General features: G+C 38.0%; 1 protein-coding gene across 1 annotated transcript in view; it reads left to right on the top strand.

Moving 5' to 3' along the window:
* PARN (poly(A)-specific ribonuclease) overlaps window positions 1-17,550 on the top strand; it is a 201,257-nt gene that overhangs the window by 51,374 nt on the left and 132,333 nt on the right. Inside the window, 5 exon segments of the mRNA XM_030211049.1 lie at window positions 775-855; window positions 1,238-1,294; window positions 3,700-3,777; window positions 10,891-10,934; window positions 15,298-15,340. Of these exon segments, the coding sequence (XP_030066909.1) occupies window positions 775-855; window positions 1,238-1,294; window positions 3,700-3,777; window positions 10,891-10,934; window positions 15,298-15,340 (303 nt within the window).

The raw sequence follows: 17,550 nt of genomic DNA, 5'->3' as shown, positions 1-17,550 counted from the left end.
ATAAAGAAGGCAGAGAGACTTTGGAAAGAAGATTGCATTGGAGGTAAAAACATATAGTAAAAAAAGATATAGTGGAATTAGAAAAGGTACAGAGAAGGGTGACAAAAATGATAAAGGGGATGGGACAATTTTCCTATGAGGAATGGCTAAAGAGGCTAGAGCTGCTCAACTTGGTGGAGAGACGGCTAAGGGGAGATATGATAAAGGTCTATAAAATACTGAATGGAGTGGAAGAGATAAGTAGATAAGTAGTAGACATGAATCACTTGTTTACTCTTTCCAACAATACTAGGACTAGGGGGCATACCATGAAGCTACTAAGCAGTAAATTTAAAACAATCTGGAGAAAATATTTCTTCACTCAGTGTGTAATTAAACTGTGGAATTCATTGCCAGAGAATGTGGTAAAAGCAGTTAGCTTAGCGAGGTTTAAAAAAAGTTTGGATAATTTCCTAAAAGAAAAGTCCATAGTCCATTGTTAAGATGGACTTGGGGAAAATCCACTGTTTATTTCTGGGATAAGCAACAACAAATCTGTTTTTACTGTTCTGGGATCTTGCGAGGTATTTGTGACCTGCTTTGGCCATTGTTGGAAACGGGATACTGGGTTTGATGGACCTTCGGTCTGTCCCAGTATGGCAATTCTTAAGTTCAAACAAAAATGAGAAGGTATTAAAATTTAAAATAATTAATATAGGCACTAATAGCCAAATTAAAAGCCAGGTTTTGAAGTTCCCAAAAGTCAGATCTTAATCTCAAGTTATGTTTTTTCAGAAAGAGCGTTATATTGTCGTCAGCAAGGTCGATGAAGAAGAGCGGAGACAAAGAGAGCAGCAGAAACAAGCTAGAGAACAGGTGGGAATTTTTTTTTTTTTTAAACTAGAATTTAGTTTCTAAACAAACTTCAGGATATGTTAAAACATTTGACTGAATTAGCAACACTTTGGTTTTTGCATATTTTAGCCTTCCTTTCCAAAAGACTCATGATTGCTTTACAGCAACAAATCTTTGACTTAGAGTTTACAAGATGGTGAGCTGTCCAAGATGAAAGTGGTTTGAGCTCTAGCTTCCCTGGTTCTCAGCCCATTATTCAGACTACCTCTCCTCATTTTACTTCAGAGAATCCAAGTATCCTGATGTGGCTAGTTTGTTGCTTTATGAAACTGAACAGTTAGGACAGCCCTTACCTGTAGCGCTGTTTGTCTTAAGCTTAATTTAACAAAGGTTCTGTTCACAGGAAGAACTTGATGCTGCAGTGGGTTTTTCCAGAGTCATCCATGCCATTTCCAATTCTGTAAGTTATTTAAAATTTCACTATTGAGAACATTACCTACATCATTGAATCAACAATGAAAATTCTAGGAATCACAATTGATCAATTCCTCACCTTTGTAAAACAAGTCTCCAGCGTGATATCAAGTGTCTTTAACTCACTTTAGAAACTAAAAGGATTAAGACCATTTTTCACTAAATCAGTTTTTTGTACCGTAATTCAGTCCCTAGTGATTTGTTTCCTGTCCCTTTGTCCCCCAGGGAGGGGAAACACTTCAGTAAGAGAGACAATTTGGACTCAGTTGTTGGCGCAACCAGTAAAATCTTTATTGGTATCTCACTAAGCTAAAAATACAAAGTAATTGTTCTGTCTGGAGCAGGTTGTCAGACAGCAAAGCAATACGCAAACACTGAATAATAAAGACTGCTCAGCTCACACTTTGCTTAGCTGTCACATATATGCCCTTTGTAAGTTTCGTTTTCTCCCAAATCATGTGATTTCCCCTAAACTAGAAGTAACAAAGCAGAAAGTAGCCTGTGCCATATATGGATTGTTCCTGTATTCTATCAGTCTCTCCTGATTTGTGTACGTGGACAGTCGGTTGCCATTGGCTAGTTAGCTATCAGTTCTGCGTGCAGTTAGTCACAGAGCAAAAATACATATTACAATACCCTTGTGTCCTCTCACCCCAAGACTGAAACATTCCTTGGGCTCACTGTATCCTCCTCAGTCTCTCACCACGTCCCAAGGTTATATCCAGCTTATATGAAAGGCATACTGAGCTCGAGCCAAACTTGCATCCTTGAAGTGTAACCAGACAGAGCCATGTAAAGGCTTTTGTAAGAGGCCTAGCATAGGAAGGAATATAAACTAGTTCTAACAAAACTTGATTATTGTAACTCCATATATGCAGGAGTCAAATGCAGTGTACTTAGAAAATTACAAACTATCCAAAACACAGCTGCAGTTTTAATATGTAGATCACCATGTTTCACCAAAGCAACACCTCTTTTATATGGTCTACACTGGTTGCCAGTAAAAGAAAGAATATTGCTTAAATTATGTGTATTCATTCACCAAATTCTATATGGCTTGGCCCCATCCTCATTGAATTACCATCACGCAATGCCATTTTGTCATCCAGAGAATATCATATCTTACGTTTCACTGACTGTAAAAATGTAAGATACAGATCAATCCATAATGATAATTTCTCATATCAAGGAACCAAAATTTGGAACTACCTGCCATTCAGAAGCCTTCTGAAAACACACTTATTTAGATCATCCTTTCACGACAATAACTATCTAATTTAATTTGACTGTAACTAGCGATCTCATGTGTACATAAGTATTGCCATACTCTGCCAAATAATACTGCCAACAATCATTTTTTTGGTTCCATATTAATTGAAGCATGTTAACTCAACCTAACTCCATTAATATATCTTTTCTATTTACTTCCAAGAAGTAACCTACCTGAAACAATTCATCTCTCTTCATGTTATAGAAACTTACACTTAGCTTCAGCAGTTCACATGCTTTAGTTTAATTTTCTGTTAAATTGTAATAATTGTACTTCTCAGTGATGTTTGTTAGGTAAGTCACATTGAAATGGAGTATACTAAAATAATTCACTTCTCTTCCTGTAATATAAAACCATACTTAGCTTCTGTAGCGATTCACTTAATGTATCTTAATGTCTGTTAACTTTCTATGGTGTATTTGTCAATAATGTTTGTTATGTAAGTCATATTGAACTGGAGTATACTCTCTGGATAATGTGGGATGTAAGTGTCAAAAATACATTACGTTACCTTCCTGATACGCTCTGATGCACATTTAGGGCCTGATCAATATTTTCCCATAAAGACAGAATAAGGGACATCCTGGTGAAACATGCCCTATGCGTTAAAAAAAAATTGTACTATAAAACATATTTGTGCAAATTTTTCAATACATTCTGTAGTAAAAGGCTTCAACACCAAGGACCTGATGTGCTGACTGTTTTCCCCATAGACAAAAAAAGGGGGGGGGGGGGGGGGCAGGGGTTAACTAGTACATCTGACCCAAACTCTGATTAAATGTAGAAGAAATGTGTCCTTCACCAGCTTATTTTTAATGTTACATCATATCTTGGTGTTATGTAAGTTAATTTTATATGTTCAGTGAGTTAAAGAACAGCTTGGTAGAATTGGCTTAAGAAATGCTGCCACTTATGCACTTTTAGGGATTTGTACAGAACGTTATACAGCTTATTCTCTTTCTGAAAAGTTTGTTTTGGTTCATGCCATGTGTTCATGCCAAAGTAAACATGTTCATGTACTGGTGCTGGATGGCACATGATATAGAATTGAGAAACCTGACAAGTTGTAGTAGAGCTGGGGATCTTTTAGTAATTTCCTGCTTCTAATTTTTCTTTTCTAGGCAAAGCTTGTCGTGGGACACAACATGCTTTTAGATGTCATGCACACCATTCACCAGTTCTTTTGTCAGCTGCCTGATGTAAGTGGTTAACATATGTCCATGAAGCTGTCAGCTCTATACACAGCACTGTACATGGAGTCCATGTCTCCTTGTATGTAAACAAGTTCAACTAGGAGGTTTATGACATTAGATAAGGACTAATTTTTATTTATTTATTTTTTTAACTTTTTGAAGGAATTCTGTCTGCTTCAAAATCAAAATGTACATTTTTGTTAAATTACACCAAGATCTACTGACCGACATAACCGTCACCCAAGCAGTCAACAGGTTTGCCAAATCCCAGTGCAAACTGGACATATGTCCCAACAACCTAATAAAATCTGCCCCTCAATGCTTCATAACAGACCTCACATCACACCTAAACTACATGTTACAACACGGACTCTTCCCTAAGGATAAAGGAAATATACTAATCACCCCAATACCTAAAGATTCAAAGAAAAAAGCAAACGACATAACCAACTACCACCTGGTAGCATCTATCCCTCTGGCAGTCAAACCTATGGAAAGTACGGTAAACAAGCAACTCACCGACTACCTAAACAAATTCACAATACTACATGAATCACAATCAGGATTTCGATCCAACCACAGCACCGAAATGGTACTAATCACTCTCGTAACCAAATTCAAACAAATCATTCCAACTGGCAATAGTGTACTTCTCCTACAATTCGACATGGTTAGCCACAAAATACTATTGAACATCCTAGAATACTTCGGGATTGGAGGAAACGTAATTAAATAGCTCAATGGCTTCCTAACCGCAAGAACATACCAAGTGATATCAAATTCTAATACATCACCATGGAAACCTGAATGCGGAGTACCCCAAGGAGCACCGCTCTCACCAACCCTTTTTAACCTAATGATGACACCCCTAGCCAAATCACTATCCAACCAAGGCGTCAATCCTTACATCTACGCAGATGATGTCACGATCTACATCCCGTTCAAACATGATCTAACAGAAAACACAAATGAAATCAAACACAACCTCCAAATAATGAATTAATGGCGGATGCATTCCAACTAAAGCTCAATGCAGAAAAAACACGTCGTCTCATCCTCTCATCACAATATAACACGAATAAACCCACCACTATAAACACCCCAGATTACACCCTTCCTGTTTCGGACAGCTTGAAAATTCTTGGAGTTACAATTCACCGAAATCTCACACTAGAAAGCCACGTGAAAAACACAACAAAGAAAATGTTCCACTCAATGTGGAAACTCAAACTTTCTTCCCAAGGGAAATATTCCGCAGCCTGGTACAATCAATGGTGCTAAGCCACCTAGACTACTGCAACACCATCTATGCTGGATGCAAAGAACAAATCATTAAGAAACTCCAAAGTGCCCAAAACACTGCAGCCAGACTCATATTTGGAAAAACAAAATACAAAAGTGCCAAACCCCTAAGAGAAAAACTACACTGGCTCCCATTAAAAGAACGAATTGCATTCAAAATTTGCACCCTGGTCCACAAAATCATCCACGGAGAGGCCCCGGCCTATGTCAGACCTTATAGACTTACCAACCAGGAACACGAAAAGGTCAGCATGCGCATTTCTTAATCTCCACTACTCCAGCTGCAAAGGACTCAAATAAATATAAATCAGCATATGAATCCAGCTTCTCCTACATAAGCACGCAGCTATGGAACGCACTACCAAATGTCATAAAAAACAATGCACGACCTAACAATTTTCCGAAATCTACTAAAAACCTACCTGTTCAAAATGCATACCACAATTATCCATCCTAAATATGAAACAACGAAACTCCACCAAAACCAGACAAAACTCTCTACACTTGACTGTTTCATTTACTCTGTTACTAATGAACGTTAAAGCACTACCACTTTATTCCTCATGCCAAAATGAACTGCTATTTGACTGTCTAATTTACTCTATACTCTATACTTTACTAACTATGAGCCCTAATGCAATACCACTTTGTATTTCTCATCCCGGAAATGGCTATTGCCATTACGGCATAATGTAAGCCACATTGAGCCTGCAAATGGGTGGGAAAATGTGGGATACAAATGCAACAAATAATAGTAATAAACAATGTTATAATCAGCCTACTGAAAGGGAACTTTAGAACTACCAAAGAATTGTAAGACTTTCTTACAGGGGTATTGATTTCCTCACCTGCAAGAGAATTGTTAAGACATTTTTCCTCTCAATTTTTTTACAATTCCTGTGCAATTATAATGCACCCCCCCCTCTTCACCATTTCTATTGTTTTGCAACTCTTTATAGTTTTTAAAACGGCCCCCGCCATTGTAGTGCAGTCTCTAATTTACTTACATATTTGTTAAACATCTGTAGCTTATTTTGAACTGACGAACATGAAGGGAGCAAAGCACTTGAAAGCAAGTCACAAATTAAGTTGATTTTTTTTTTTTTTTTTTTTTTTAATTTCTTTATTTAAGTGTTTCAGTACCTCACCACAAAGAGGGAATATGCAATCGGCATTATTTAACATGAAATAAGAAAAATAACAAGTAAATATCTTAACAGCCAGTTTGTCCACAATTTTGAGAAATTAGATTCCAAGATTAAGGAAATTGAAAAGGAAAACAAATATTCAATAGATGCTACCTCTGGTTCAGACCCCAACCTGCTAGTTAGGGAGGGCTTACTACATTCACATCAACTCTTGCATCAATAAACTCTTTTAACTGTTTTGGGTCTACAAACTGAAAATGTTTACCCTCAAGCATTACATTACAAAAACAAGAAAAACGCAATACAAAGTTTGCTCCCAATGCCACCACCCTGGGGCGAAGTTCCAAAAAGGCCCTTCGTCTCATCTGTGTGGGCCGTGAGAGATCAGGGAAAATTCTGACCTTTGAGCCCAAAAACAGATTTTCTAAATGTCTCAGGGAAAGTCTTAATACAGCATTCCTATCAGGCTCCAGCATAAAAGTGACAAGCAAAGTCATCCTCTGAGTAACTATTTCCAATGAGCTTTCAAGGAAAGAAGTAAGATTCATTCCCTCCTCCATTGCAGGGGGGTTTCCTTTCACCACTCCAGTACTCCCGATGTAATAAACCCGTGTAATGGAGGGGAGTGAGTTCTTGTCCATTCCCAGAATGTCCACCATATATTTTTTAACCATTTCCAAGGGAGAGATTAACGGTGATTTGGGAAAATTAAGAAACCTAAGGTTAAGTCTTCTAGTCTGATTTTCCAGGTATTCTAGTCGTTTATGTAGGAAGTTATTATCTTTAACCAAAGCTGTTTCTACAGATCCCATTTCTTGAATTTTAGTATCCATATTTCTCAATTTCTGGGTTTGCTGTGCAGTCATTTGCGCTTGAAGCAGGGCAGCCTCAGAAAGAGTTTTAATATCAACAGTATTCTGCTTTAAAGTAGTTTGCAGATTTTTTTAGAAATTCAAGTAAAATAAAATGGCAAGTACAATACTCAGAAATATCTGCTGTGTTGAAGTTTTGTAGCCCTGTAGTGTCTAGTGCTCCATATGTTAACTATCTGGCTATTCAGTGATTTATGATGTAATTAAAATACACAGATAGGAGCCAACACATCCTGCTGAATATCAGGCCCATTCTGTTTTTATGCAGAAAGCTACCGTAAAATCTTAATAAAATGCATACTTGTGTATCTTCAATAAACCCTATTAGTCAATTCTACTCATTCATATCCCTTAACACAGTTTTATTTATTTATTGGTACTTCTATCCCACATAATCTAAATGTTAATTATTCAGTTCTGTGTGGTTTACAATAATTAAGACTAGAAATACATTTAATATAGTTTTACAAGTATGAGGAAAACAGTGACATTTTGAAAAGAGCAAACAAAGATATAACATTTGCTGTTTTGTTCATTGTCGAAGAATGCAAAAATTTGTTAAAGAACGCCTTGAGAAATTTATGAAATGTTAGATAGTTGTAATCCTTTTTATCTTACTAGGGATGGAGTTCCACCATTTTGAACCTGTATGTAAGAAACCTCTGATAAATATGGATTTATATCTGAAGTTTTTATAGCTAGATCAAGAAACTATCAGCTTTATCATGTAATCTGGGCTCATGCCATAGATAAGTTTGTAGATGAAAGTATATGTTTTAAAGATGATTCTGGCTTTGATTGTTAGCCATTGTAATTTAGATAAGCGAGTATGCCCTATCAAATTTTGAAGCTTTGTGTATGAGTCTAGCAGCTGTATTTAGGGTAGCTAGAAGTTTTTTTTGATGAGGGATTCCTTATTCCCTAAATACTACAGTTGCAGTAATCCAATTGTGAAATGACTAATGTTTGTACAAGGGAACGAAAAGTAGAAAACAGGAAGAAAGATCTGATTCTTTTCAGCTTCCATAAAGTTCTAAAGGTTTTGGTTACTACTGAATTAACTTGATCTTCACATGATAGCAATTGGTTGATGATGATCCCAAGAATTTTCAAATTATGTTCCAATGGATAGTTCGTCTGATTGATGGTAAAACTAGCCTAACTGTGGAAGTTTTTATGAGTAAAAATTATGAGAAATGTGTTTTCTCCCTGTTTAATTTTAGATGGAAGGATGTTGTCCAATTCTCCTTAAGATCTAAGATTGGTTGAATGTTGGAGAGGATATCCTGATTTTTGAGTATCAAAGGGAAGATAAATATTCATGTCGTCAGCATAAATAAAAGACTGCAAACCTTTAGCCTATAGGAGGTGACCTAGGGGTTCCATCATGATGTTAAAGAGAATAGGAAATATTAGAGATCCCTGTGGAACTCCACAATCTGTGGACCAGACTGGAGAGGTGGATCCTCACATTTTGACTATATTCTGGATTTGAGGAAACCAATGAACCACTTATGAACATCTCCGCAGATGCAATTGGATGTTTCATTCAATTTACCTAAAGGATTTTTAGGTATAGAAGTTAAAATTATATTTCCCTTCTCAGTTGGAAAGGAGCCACTTTTTAACATGGAGCATATGCAATTATGTAAGACGTTGATGAAAAAGTCAGGGACTTTTGAGAAAATGTAACTAGGGCATTTCAAGAATAGAATGCAATCGTATTTGCTGAGGAAGGATCTGACCTCTGTGGTAGGAGGATTGAAATAGGACAAAATCCTATCAGTTTTTATGCCTTTGTATTGATGCATGATATTCAAAAAGTTGATGAAATTGCTACAAGGATTGGAGCTAGTTAGACTTGTTTTAATTTTGTAAATGTTTTGCTCGAATGTTAGGTCAAGGGAAGATGGAACAGATTCACTTGATAGTTGGAGGTCTTTGGTATCAAGTAGATTATTAACTAAATTATAAAATCGAGTTACAGATTTTTGACCCTCACCAATGGATTTTTCATGATATTTGAATTTGGCAGATTTTATAGCCGATTTGTATTTTTTGAGTGCTTTCCTCCATTCAGTTTTGTTTTCCTCAGTTTTCTGTTTGCACCATTTCCTTTCAAGTTTGCTGCATAATATTTTTGCGTTCATTGTGTTAGTACCAAACCATGGTGATTTAGTTTTCTTTTTTGTTTTTATTTGTTCAGGAGCTATGCAGTCTAAGGTCTTTTTCTTGTTGTTTCATCCCAGAGTCAGGAAAAGTTACTTGGATTTTCTAGGTAATCAATAGAAATAAAACATGGAAAAGAAAATGATACCTTTTTTATTGGACATAACTTAATACATTTCTTGATTTAGCTTTCGAAGGTTGCCCTTCGTCAGATCGGAAATAAGCACCCAAGAAAAAGATCTACGTCTCATTGAAAATACACTGCCCAGTGTGCAGCGGCCCAAAAAAGCAAGCAGGATGCTAAGAAGAATTAGGAAAGAGATGAGCATGTAAATAAAACCAAAAATACTATAATACCTCTGTATCGCTCCATGATGCGACCTCACCTTGAGTATTGCATTCAGTTCTGGTTGTTGTATCTCAGAAAAGATATAGTGGCATTAGAAAAGGTTCAAAGAGCAACCAAAATGATAGAGGATGAAACTCCTCTCATATGAAGAAAGGCTAAAGAGGTTAGGGCTCTTCAGCTTGGAAATAAATGACTGAAGAGAGAGATTATTGAGGTCTTCAAAATCCTAAGCGGTGTAGAACAAATAGAAGTGAATCCATTTTGAAAAGTCTTTTCAAAAAGTACAAAGACTAGGGGACACTCAAGTTTCATGGAAATAGTTTTTAAAAACAAATAGGAGGGAATACCTTTTCACTCAATGAATAGTTAAGCTCTGGAACTCTTTGCTGGAGGATGTGATAACATTGGTTAGCGTATCGGGGTTTAATAAAAGGTTTGGAGAAGTTCCTAGAGGAAATGTCCATAGTCTGCTATTGAGACAGACATGGGGAAACAACTGCTTGCCCTTGGATTTGTAGCATGGAATGTTGCCACTGTTGGAAATAGGATACTGGGCTAGATGGACCATTGGTCTGACCCAGTATGGCTATTATGTTCTTAAAAGATAAAAATATAAACCATTTGAAAAAAAAAGAAGAAAAATGTTTAAAATAAAATGATTTAACCTTTTGGAATGATGAGGAGGTGGGTGCATGAGACTTATTAACTTATAGTTGATGCTTATAGCTACACAGTACATGGTTTAAGTGATTATATGGGAGCAGTATATTGAAGATTATTCATCTTAAAAGTTGGTCATAGCTATGGTATTTTTGTCTTTTATTTCAAAACTGTAGGAAAGTAAGAGCAATTTTATTACGTTAAATAAAAATCAGTTTAATATTTGAGATCAACTTTCACATTTATGTACTAAGGTATTAAAAGTATCATTGGTTTTCCTCCATGTGTGCAGCACTTTGCTTTTCGTATTGTGCTGCCAACACCATCCTTACAATTACTGATACTTAAAAACTGTTACCCTGTGTATAGTGCACATCTTAACTTTGATTCCTTTCTAAGGGGGAAAAACCCTGTGTATTTTATTCAAGATTTTATGGTAAATAAAAACAAAAGACAAAATTTGTACAACACCACCAGCTTTTGAAGGCTTTTACTTTTTATCTGGAACTTAATTTTATTTTGATCATGCTCATTCAACTGCCACTTAGATAAAGGACACGAGGTTAAATCTTTCCTATACTGGTTTTAATTAACAGGGTTTTTTTTTTTTTAATTTCAGGACATCAATGAGTTTAAAGAAGTAACAACGTGTGTGCTTCCCAGGTAAGCTTACTTTCTGTACAGATGCCATATCAGCTGGGGCATTTCAGGTTTGGCTATAGAGGTGCTCCCCTTTACCCATTTTTTTTTTAATGGGGGAAAAACAATTTGTATTTAGCTCATTCCTTTTTCAGTTTTATCTCAAGACCAGCTGTTTTCAGGTACAGAAGGCATTTTCCTGTCCCTGGAGAGCTTAGTCTGTATCTGAGGCAGGGTTAAGGGACTTGCTCAAGATAACAGGGAGCCATAGTAGGATTTGATCCATATTTCCCCGGTTCTTAGCCTGCTGCTCAATTAAGAGGTTACTTCATTCCAATGGAAGCTATTGTTAAGGCTAGGTAATAACTTGGGAAAATGCAAAAAGTATGCCTCTGGGCGTAAGGAAAAAGAATACCTTCATTTGCAAAACCCATTTTGCTCATGACTCCTTGGAACTGATTGGGTAGGAAGGCTAGTTAAATCTTGCTGGAGTTTGAATGTCAAAGAATGCAGCCTCGCTCTTTAGGGTCAACCAAGCTGTTTACCAAACATTGCAGAAACAGAAGTGCAAAACTTGAACTAAGGTATTCTGAGCTCCATGCTGTATTCACCTATGTATAAGTTCAGGTCTTTATCATAAATAGTTGAATCTTTCCTCCATAATACCTGAGCCTTTCCACTTCTAGGAGTGAAAATCTCTTTAAACTGTATCTCCTACCCAGACCTTTGTAATGCCTGGTTTTCCTTTGCTCTGAATAACAATTTATAGCTTTTTAGGGAGGGATAGTTGATGTATACAGCCAACGTCTTAGTGAGCTGGGCATTGGTTGTAACAGTGAGGGAGGGGGCATTACCTCACATAGTGGAGATCAGCTTTACTCCTTTTGAGTTCCATCTGATCTCTCATCTGTGATGTGTATCTGTATATCTTGACTTCAGAAAAACTAATTTTCCAGTAGTGGGAGGCATTCAGTAAATGAGTCCTAGGTTCTGGTGTGCATCCCAGGGAAATTAACCCGACTGTAAAGTCTTAAACTTAATTTCCTTCTTTATGAACTATTGTGCAAATGAGGAAGATGGACTGAACTTTCAGGCTTTAGAGCCAACATAGTAACATAACACAGTAGATGACGGTTGATAAAGACCTGTACAGTCCATCCAGTCTGTCCAACAAGATAAATTCATAGCATCAGGTATACATATGCAGTGTCAGTTCATACCTTATCTTGATTTGGCGTTGCCATTTTCAGGGCATAGACCATAGAAGTCTGCCCGGCATATTTTTCAAATTCTGAAGTGGTTATTGAAGCCCCACTCCAGCCCATCCAAATCTGTCCATCCGTGATCACGGCACAGACCGTACAAGTTGGCCAAGCACTGGCCTTGTTTTCTAGCTTCTAACATACATAGTAACTGTGACAAAACAGTGGGTTCTTAAGCCTCTAAAACTGTCTTTATTCTTGAAGTGTATTTCTTATGTTGGCCGGCAGGTGGTGTTACCTTACTTTAAATTTGTTACAGAGAAATGACTTCTTTCTTTAATCTAACACAGATAGGCAGTAAGATGCAGTATACTTTTGAAAACTTGTTGTTCTGTGCTCTGATTGGCCCAGGAGCTCAAATTCATCTACAATGTACTGGCTTTTGCCCCAGTCTTAGCTGGTGACAAGAGAGAGAAAGATCTCTTTGCTGAGGCTTTGTGAACAGTTATATTTGATAACCTGTGAGCAGCTATATGTCCTGAACTCCCCAGGTACTGTTTAGATAGTTTTATAATTGATCCATATTCAGGTACTTGTTACTGTTTGCTGATTGCACCTTTTCTGTTCATTGTTCTAATTTTTCATGACAATAAACCTTTTTAGTGTATTGCCTCTGCTTGTCTGGACTGATAAAGAATGCTGGTGGTTGTGTGTTGGTTCTGTGAGTGCTTTCTAGGAACTTTGGGACCACTGGGAGTGTGGCCCCAGTAACCTAGAAGTCACTGGGGAACACCTTGAGAGCAAGAGACTTGCCCAGTGGCGGTTGGGACCCAGTTGGTGGGAGGAGGGTGCTAGTGTGGAGCACAAGGAGCAGGTGCAGGCGGACCTGAGCTGTGCTGGGGATGGACCTTCTGGCCGTGGGGTAGCCACGTGGGCTAGGCGTTTCATGACAGTGTAACATACTAGATGACGGCAGATGTAAAGACTTGTAAGGTCCATCCAGTCTGCCCAACAAGATTAACTCATTGCCTATGGTATGTGATACTTTATATGTATACCTAGTCTTTATTTTTTCTTGCCATTTTCAGGGCATAGACTGTAGAAGTCTGCCTAGCACTGTCCTCCTTCTCTAACTTCTGAAGCTGAATCTGTCCAGCCACGATCGGAGCACAGACAGTAAAGTTTGCCCATTACTGGTGTTGCTTCCTAATCTCTGCTAAGCTTCTTTGGATCCATTGCTTCTAAATAGGATTCCTTTGTGTTTATCCCATGCGTTTTTGAATTCTTTTACTTTTTCATCTCCATCACCTTCCACAGGAGGGCATTCCAGGTACCTACCACCCTCTCTGTGAAAATAAAATACTTCCTGACATTATTCCTCAGTCTGCCCTCTAGTTCTAGTGCCTTCCCGTCTCTGGAAAAGGTTTTTGTGGATTAGTACCTTTCAAATATTTGAATATCTATATCATATCACTCCCGTTTCTCCTTTCCTCCAGGGTATACATATTCAAATTAGTAAGTCTCTCCTCGTACTTCTTGCAGTTCAAATCCCATACCATTTTTGTTGCTTTTCTTTGAACCATTTCAAGTCTTTTTACATCCTTAATAAGATAAGGCCTCCAAAACTGAACACAATACTTCAACAAGTGAGGCCTTGCCAATGACTTAGCGAGGCATCAACACCATCTTTCCTCTACTGGTTATATCCCTCTCTATGCAACCTAGCATCCTCCTGGCCATGGCTACCGCCTTGTCGCACTGTTTTGTCACCTTGAGATCCTCGGACACCATCACCCCAAGGTCCCTCTCCTGAACCAAGCTTGCCAATCTCTCTCCTCGTATCTGGTACGCCTCTTTTGGATTTCTGCACCCCAAGTGCATCACTCTGCACTTCTTGGCATTATATTTTAACTCAAAACTATACCCCAGTCATCAAAATAAACTTAAATCCAAATTATAACTTCAACACAAAATATTATGATCACATTTTGTGTTGAAGTTATAATTTGTATTTGGATTTAAGTTTATTTTGATGACTGGGGTATAGTTTTGAATTACAGTAATTGACTCAGTTGGTGTTTAGTTGAGATTCTTCTAGAGATTGATAATATTTTAACTGCCAGACTCTTGACCATTCTTCCAAAATTTGGAGATCCCTTCTCATGGTTTCTACTCTCTCTCCAGGGTATCCACTCTATTGGCTATCTTTGTGTCATTTGCAAAAAAAAAAAACCTTTCTTACTAATTCTTCAGTTATGTGTGTCTCAAATATATTAAACAGAATTGGCCCCAGCACTGACCCCTGAGGCATTCCACTATTCACCTTCCTTTCCTACAAGCGGATTCCATTTATCATCACTCCCTACCGGTCAAACAGTTTCCTATTCAGTTCACCACTTTGGGACCTAAATTCAGCCCTTTCAACTTATTCATGAGTCTTCTGTGAGGGACTGTATCAAAGGCTTTGCTGAAATACAAGTAGATTATATCTAGTGCATATCCTTCATCCAGTTCTTTGGTCACCCAGTCAGTCAGGAATTTCCTTTGTAAAGCCATGTTGCCTCAGATCCTGTAACCCGTTGGCTTCTAGAAAGTTAACTGTCCTTTCCTTCAGCAGCGATTCCATTATTTTTTCTACCACTGACGTGAGGCTTACCGGCCTATAGTTTCCCACTTTTTCCCTGTCTCTGCTCCTGTCTATAAAGATTTATTAAATCCTTAAGAGGTCCCTCCAGGATTTCTCTGAGATCCCTCAGTATCCTGGAATGTCTAAGACACTCTAAACTGGAGTGTTAAATGTTGGCATGTTGGGATCAAGTTTAAAGTTTATTTAGAACTTGCTATACTGCATATTGGGAACCATCTAAGCAGTGTGCAATACTAAAAAGAAAAGGGGAGCTAGAGGTACAGTAGTAGAGAAAACAGAGGGACCTACAATTAGCTACAGGGAAGTAACAAGTCAAGGACAGAGAGTGGTAGAAGTGATTTATAGTAGTAGTAGTGCAGTACATACATAATAGTGTTGTCATAACTGGCATATAGTTTGACCCATGGTGCATTAATATGTATTTTCTCTGCAGTTTAATGTTCGGTTAATCTTTTTTGTTTGAGAATTTTTCCAGTGGTGTAAGAAAAATGGGCTTAATTTGCCTTCAGTTTAAATGCTGTTACCTTCTAATTTCTAGATTGCTGGATACCAAACTGATGGCAAGCACACAGCCTTTTAAGGTAAGACTGTTCAATGCTCTCCTTTGGTTGTGTTTTTGCTTGGCAGTTTCTCTTGCTCCTTTCAGGCTTCTAGCTAATTAGAACTGGAATAAGCCACCATAACTTAATTCATAACCACTTGGGAATTTTTCCTGTACTATATCGCTCTCTTCCCAACAAAACCCTGCTATTGCTTTGATACACCTCTGCGTGGGCCATATGGCTCCCTCCAGAACCTGAAATCTTGGGTTCCAAATCTGTTCACTAGGGGGCACATTTTCAAAGCACTTAGACTTCCAAAGTTCCTTAGTAACCTATGGAACTTTGTAAATTTAAGTGCTTTGAAAATACGCCTCTAGGTGTTATTGAATGATCATTGAGACAACCTTCCCCGGCAAATGCCTGGCCTAGAAACCAAACCCACGTTAGCATTGTAGTGTGCTACATTTGCTACTGGATTAACTCACACTTCTATTTAAGAGTATGCTCTGTATATCTACACTTACCAGTTTAGAGGAGCTGTCTTAGTTCAAGGCTTAAGGGTTGTTTGAAAAGGTTTCATTTGTGTGGAAACGAGCTTCAACTGTATCCTTGTCAGACACTTTATAAATTTTGTATAGGTTGGCACTGAATTCATAACTTTTTTTTTTTTTTTTTTTTTTAGTGAACAAGTGAGGCTTGGAATGCTGCTGTATTTTGAATAAGGATTTTTTGTGCTTGGATTTACTTGTTAATATAACATTTAGGAACTGTTGGAATTTTAGTTAAAAATTGACTGTTTAAAGAGGTTTTTTTAATTTATCTTCAATTAAGACTTTCTGTTATGCTTTTTATTCACATGTCAAACAGCATATTGTGGAGATTTTTATGATTAGGGTACTCTGCGTTTTATTGGATGTCTTCAATTGGTCTATTCTTGACAGATACTACATACATTTTATAGTAGTTTTTCTTATGTGTTGAATGTTTAACCAGATACCTTTCAGTGAAATGAATATCATGTGAAAAATAGGTGCATAATTGTTAAATATATCATAGTGTCTACACTTTACACAAGAGAAGATTCAATAGGGCAGCCAATGATAGTAAATCAAGGAAGAAAATACGTAATACAAGGTAGGAGGGTCTGTTCCATGATGACGGACACATACTCCATGGCAAGCTTAATTTCTCTGGTGTTTTCCAGACTTCCTTTGCTTGCAATTCTGGGGAAGTGGAAAGCCGCACAGAGGGCCAAACCTCCCCAAGCCCCTGCTAAGCTGCAGTTCAGCCCCGTCAATTTCTTATGTTCATCATGGTCCAGAGTGGAAAGTGTGCAGTCTGGAGCAGAGCCTGCAGTCATGCAGCTCCGATGGAGGAGGGCTTGGCCATTCCATTAGACCAGATGATGCTTTGAACCCAGACTCGAGGCTTCCACCTCTTCAGCCAACAGTGTTTAACTCCCCCTGTTCTCAATGATCAGAACAAGGGAGGGGGGTGTGCCCAATCTGTAGACCTAGAAAACAAGTGGGCAAGTGGTCCGCTAATCCCTGTAGAATGGAAGATGCAGAAAGGGAAATGGGACTTGATATACTGCCTTTCTGAGGTTTTTGCAACTACATTCAAAGCGGTTTACATATATTCAGGTACTTACTATTTTGTACCGGGGCAATAGAGGGTTAAGTAACTTGGTGAGAGTTAAGACATGGTGAGAGATGAATGACAACCTTCATTGTAAAATGCGGGTAAAAGGGTGCCTGACATGGCCATCTTTCTCCCTGTTGGGCTGCTTCAGAGGTGATACAATAGCTCAAGGAGTAATCCTGTTACTTTCTTCAAGGTGGAAAACCTGGGGTAGAGTACTGCCAACACCCAGGAAACAGAGCACCCAATACAGAGAGGATCTCTGCTCATTTATAGCAAATTCTCTGCTCAAATGCTGTGAATGAGCAGAGATCCTCTCTGTATTGAGTGCTCATATTTTCCTGGGTGTTGTAAGTACTCTACCTAGGTTTCAGCTGTGAGACCAAAGGAGCAGTTTACCCTTAGAGCTGAAGGAGCAGTACAGTTAGGGAAACTGATTCTGAGCAATACAGGTAGGGAAACTGATTCTGAGCAAACTTGTCTCTCTAATATATGTAGCATATGTACTCCCCGCTGCAGCTCCTTGTGATCTTATGCAAGTCACTCTCCATTGCCTCAGGTACAAAAATTAAATTGAATGATAGGCTGGTGCCGGTTGAGGGGAGGTA

The sequence above is a fragment of the Microcaecilia unicolor genome, chromosome 8, assembly GCF_901765095.1.
Source record: "Microcaecilia unicolor chromosome 8, aMicUni1.1, whole genome shotgun sequence".
Lineage (NCBI taxonomy): Eukaryota > Metazoa > Chordata > Amphibia > Gymnophiona > Siphonopidae > Microcaecilia > Microcaecilia unicolor.
The sequence above is the reverse complement of the archived record's forward strand: the minus strand, read 5'-3'. Positions and strand labels throughout refer to the sequence as shown.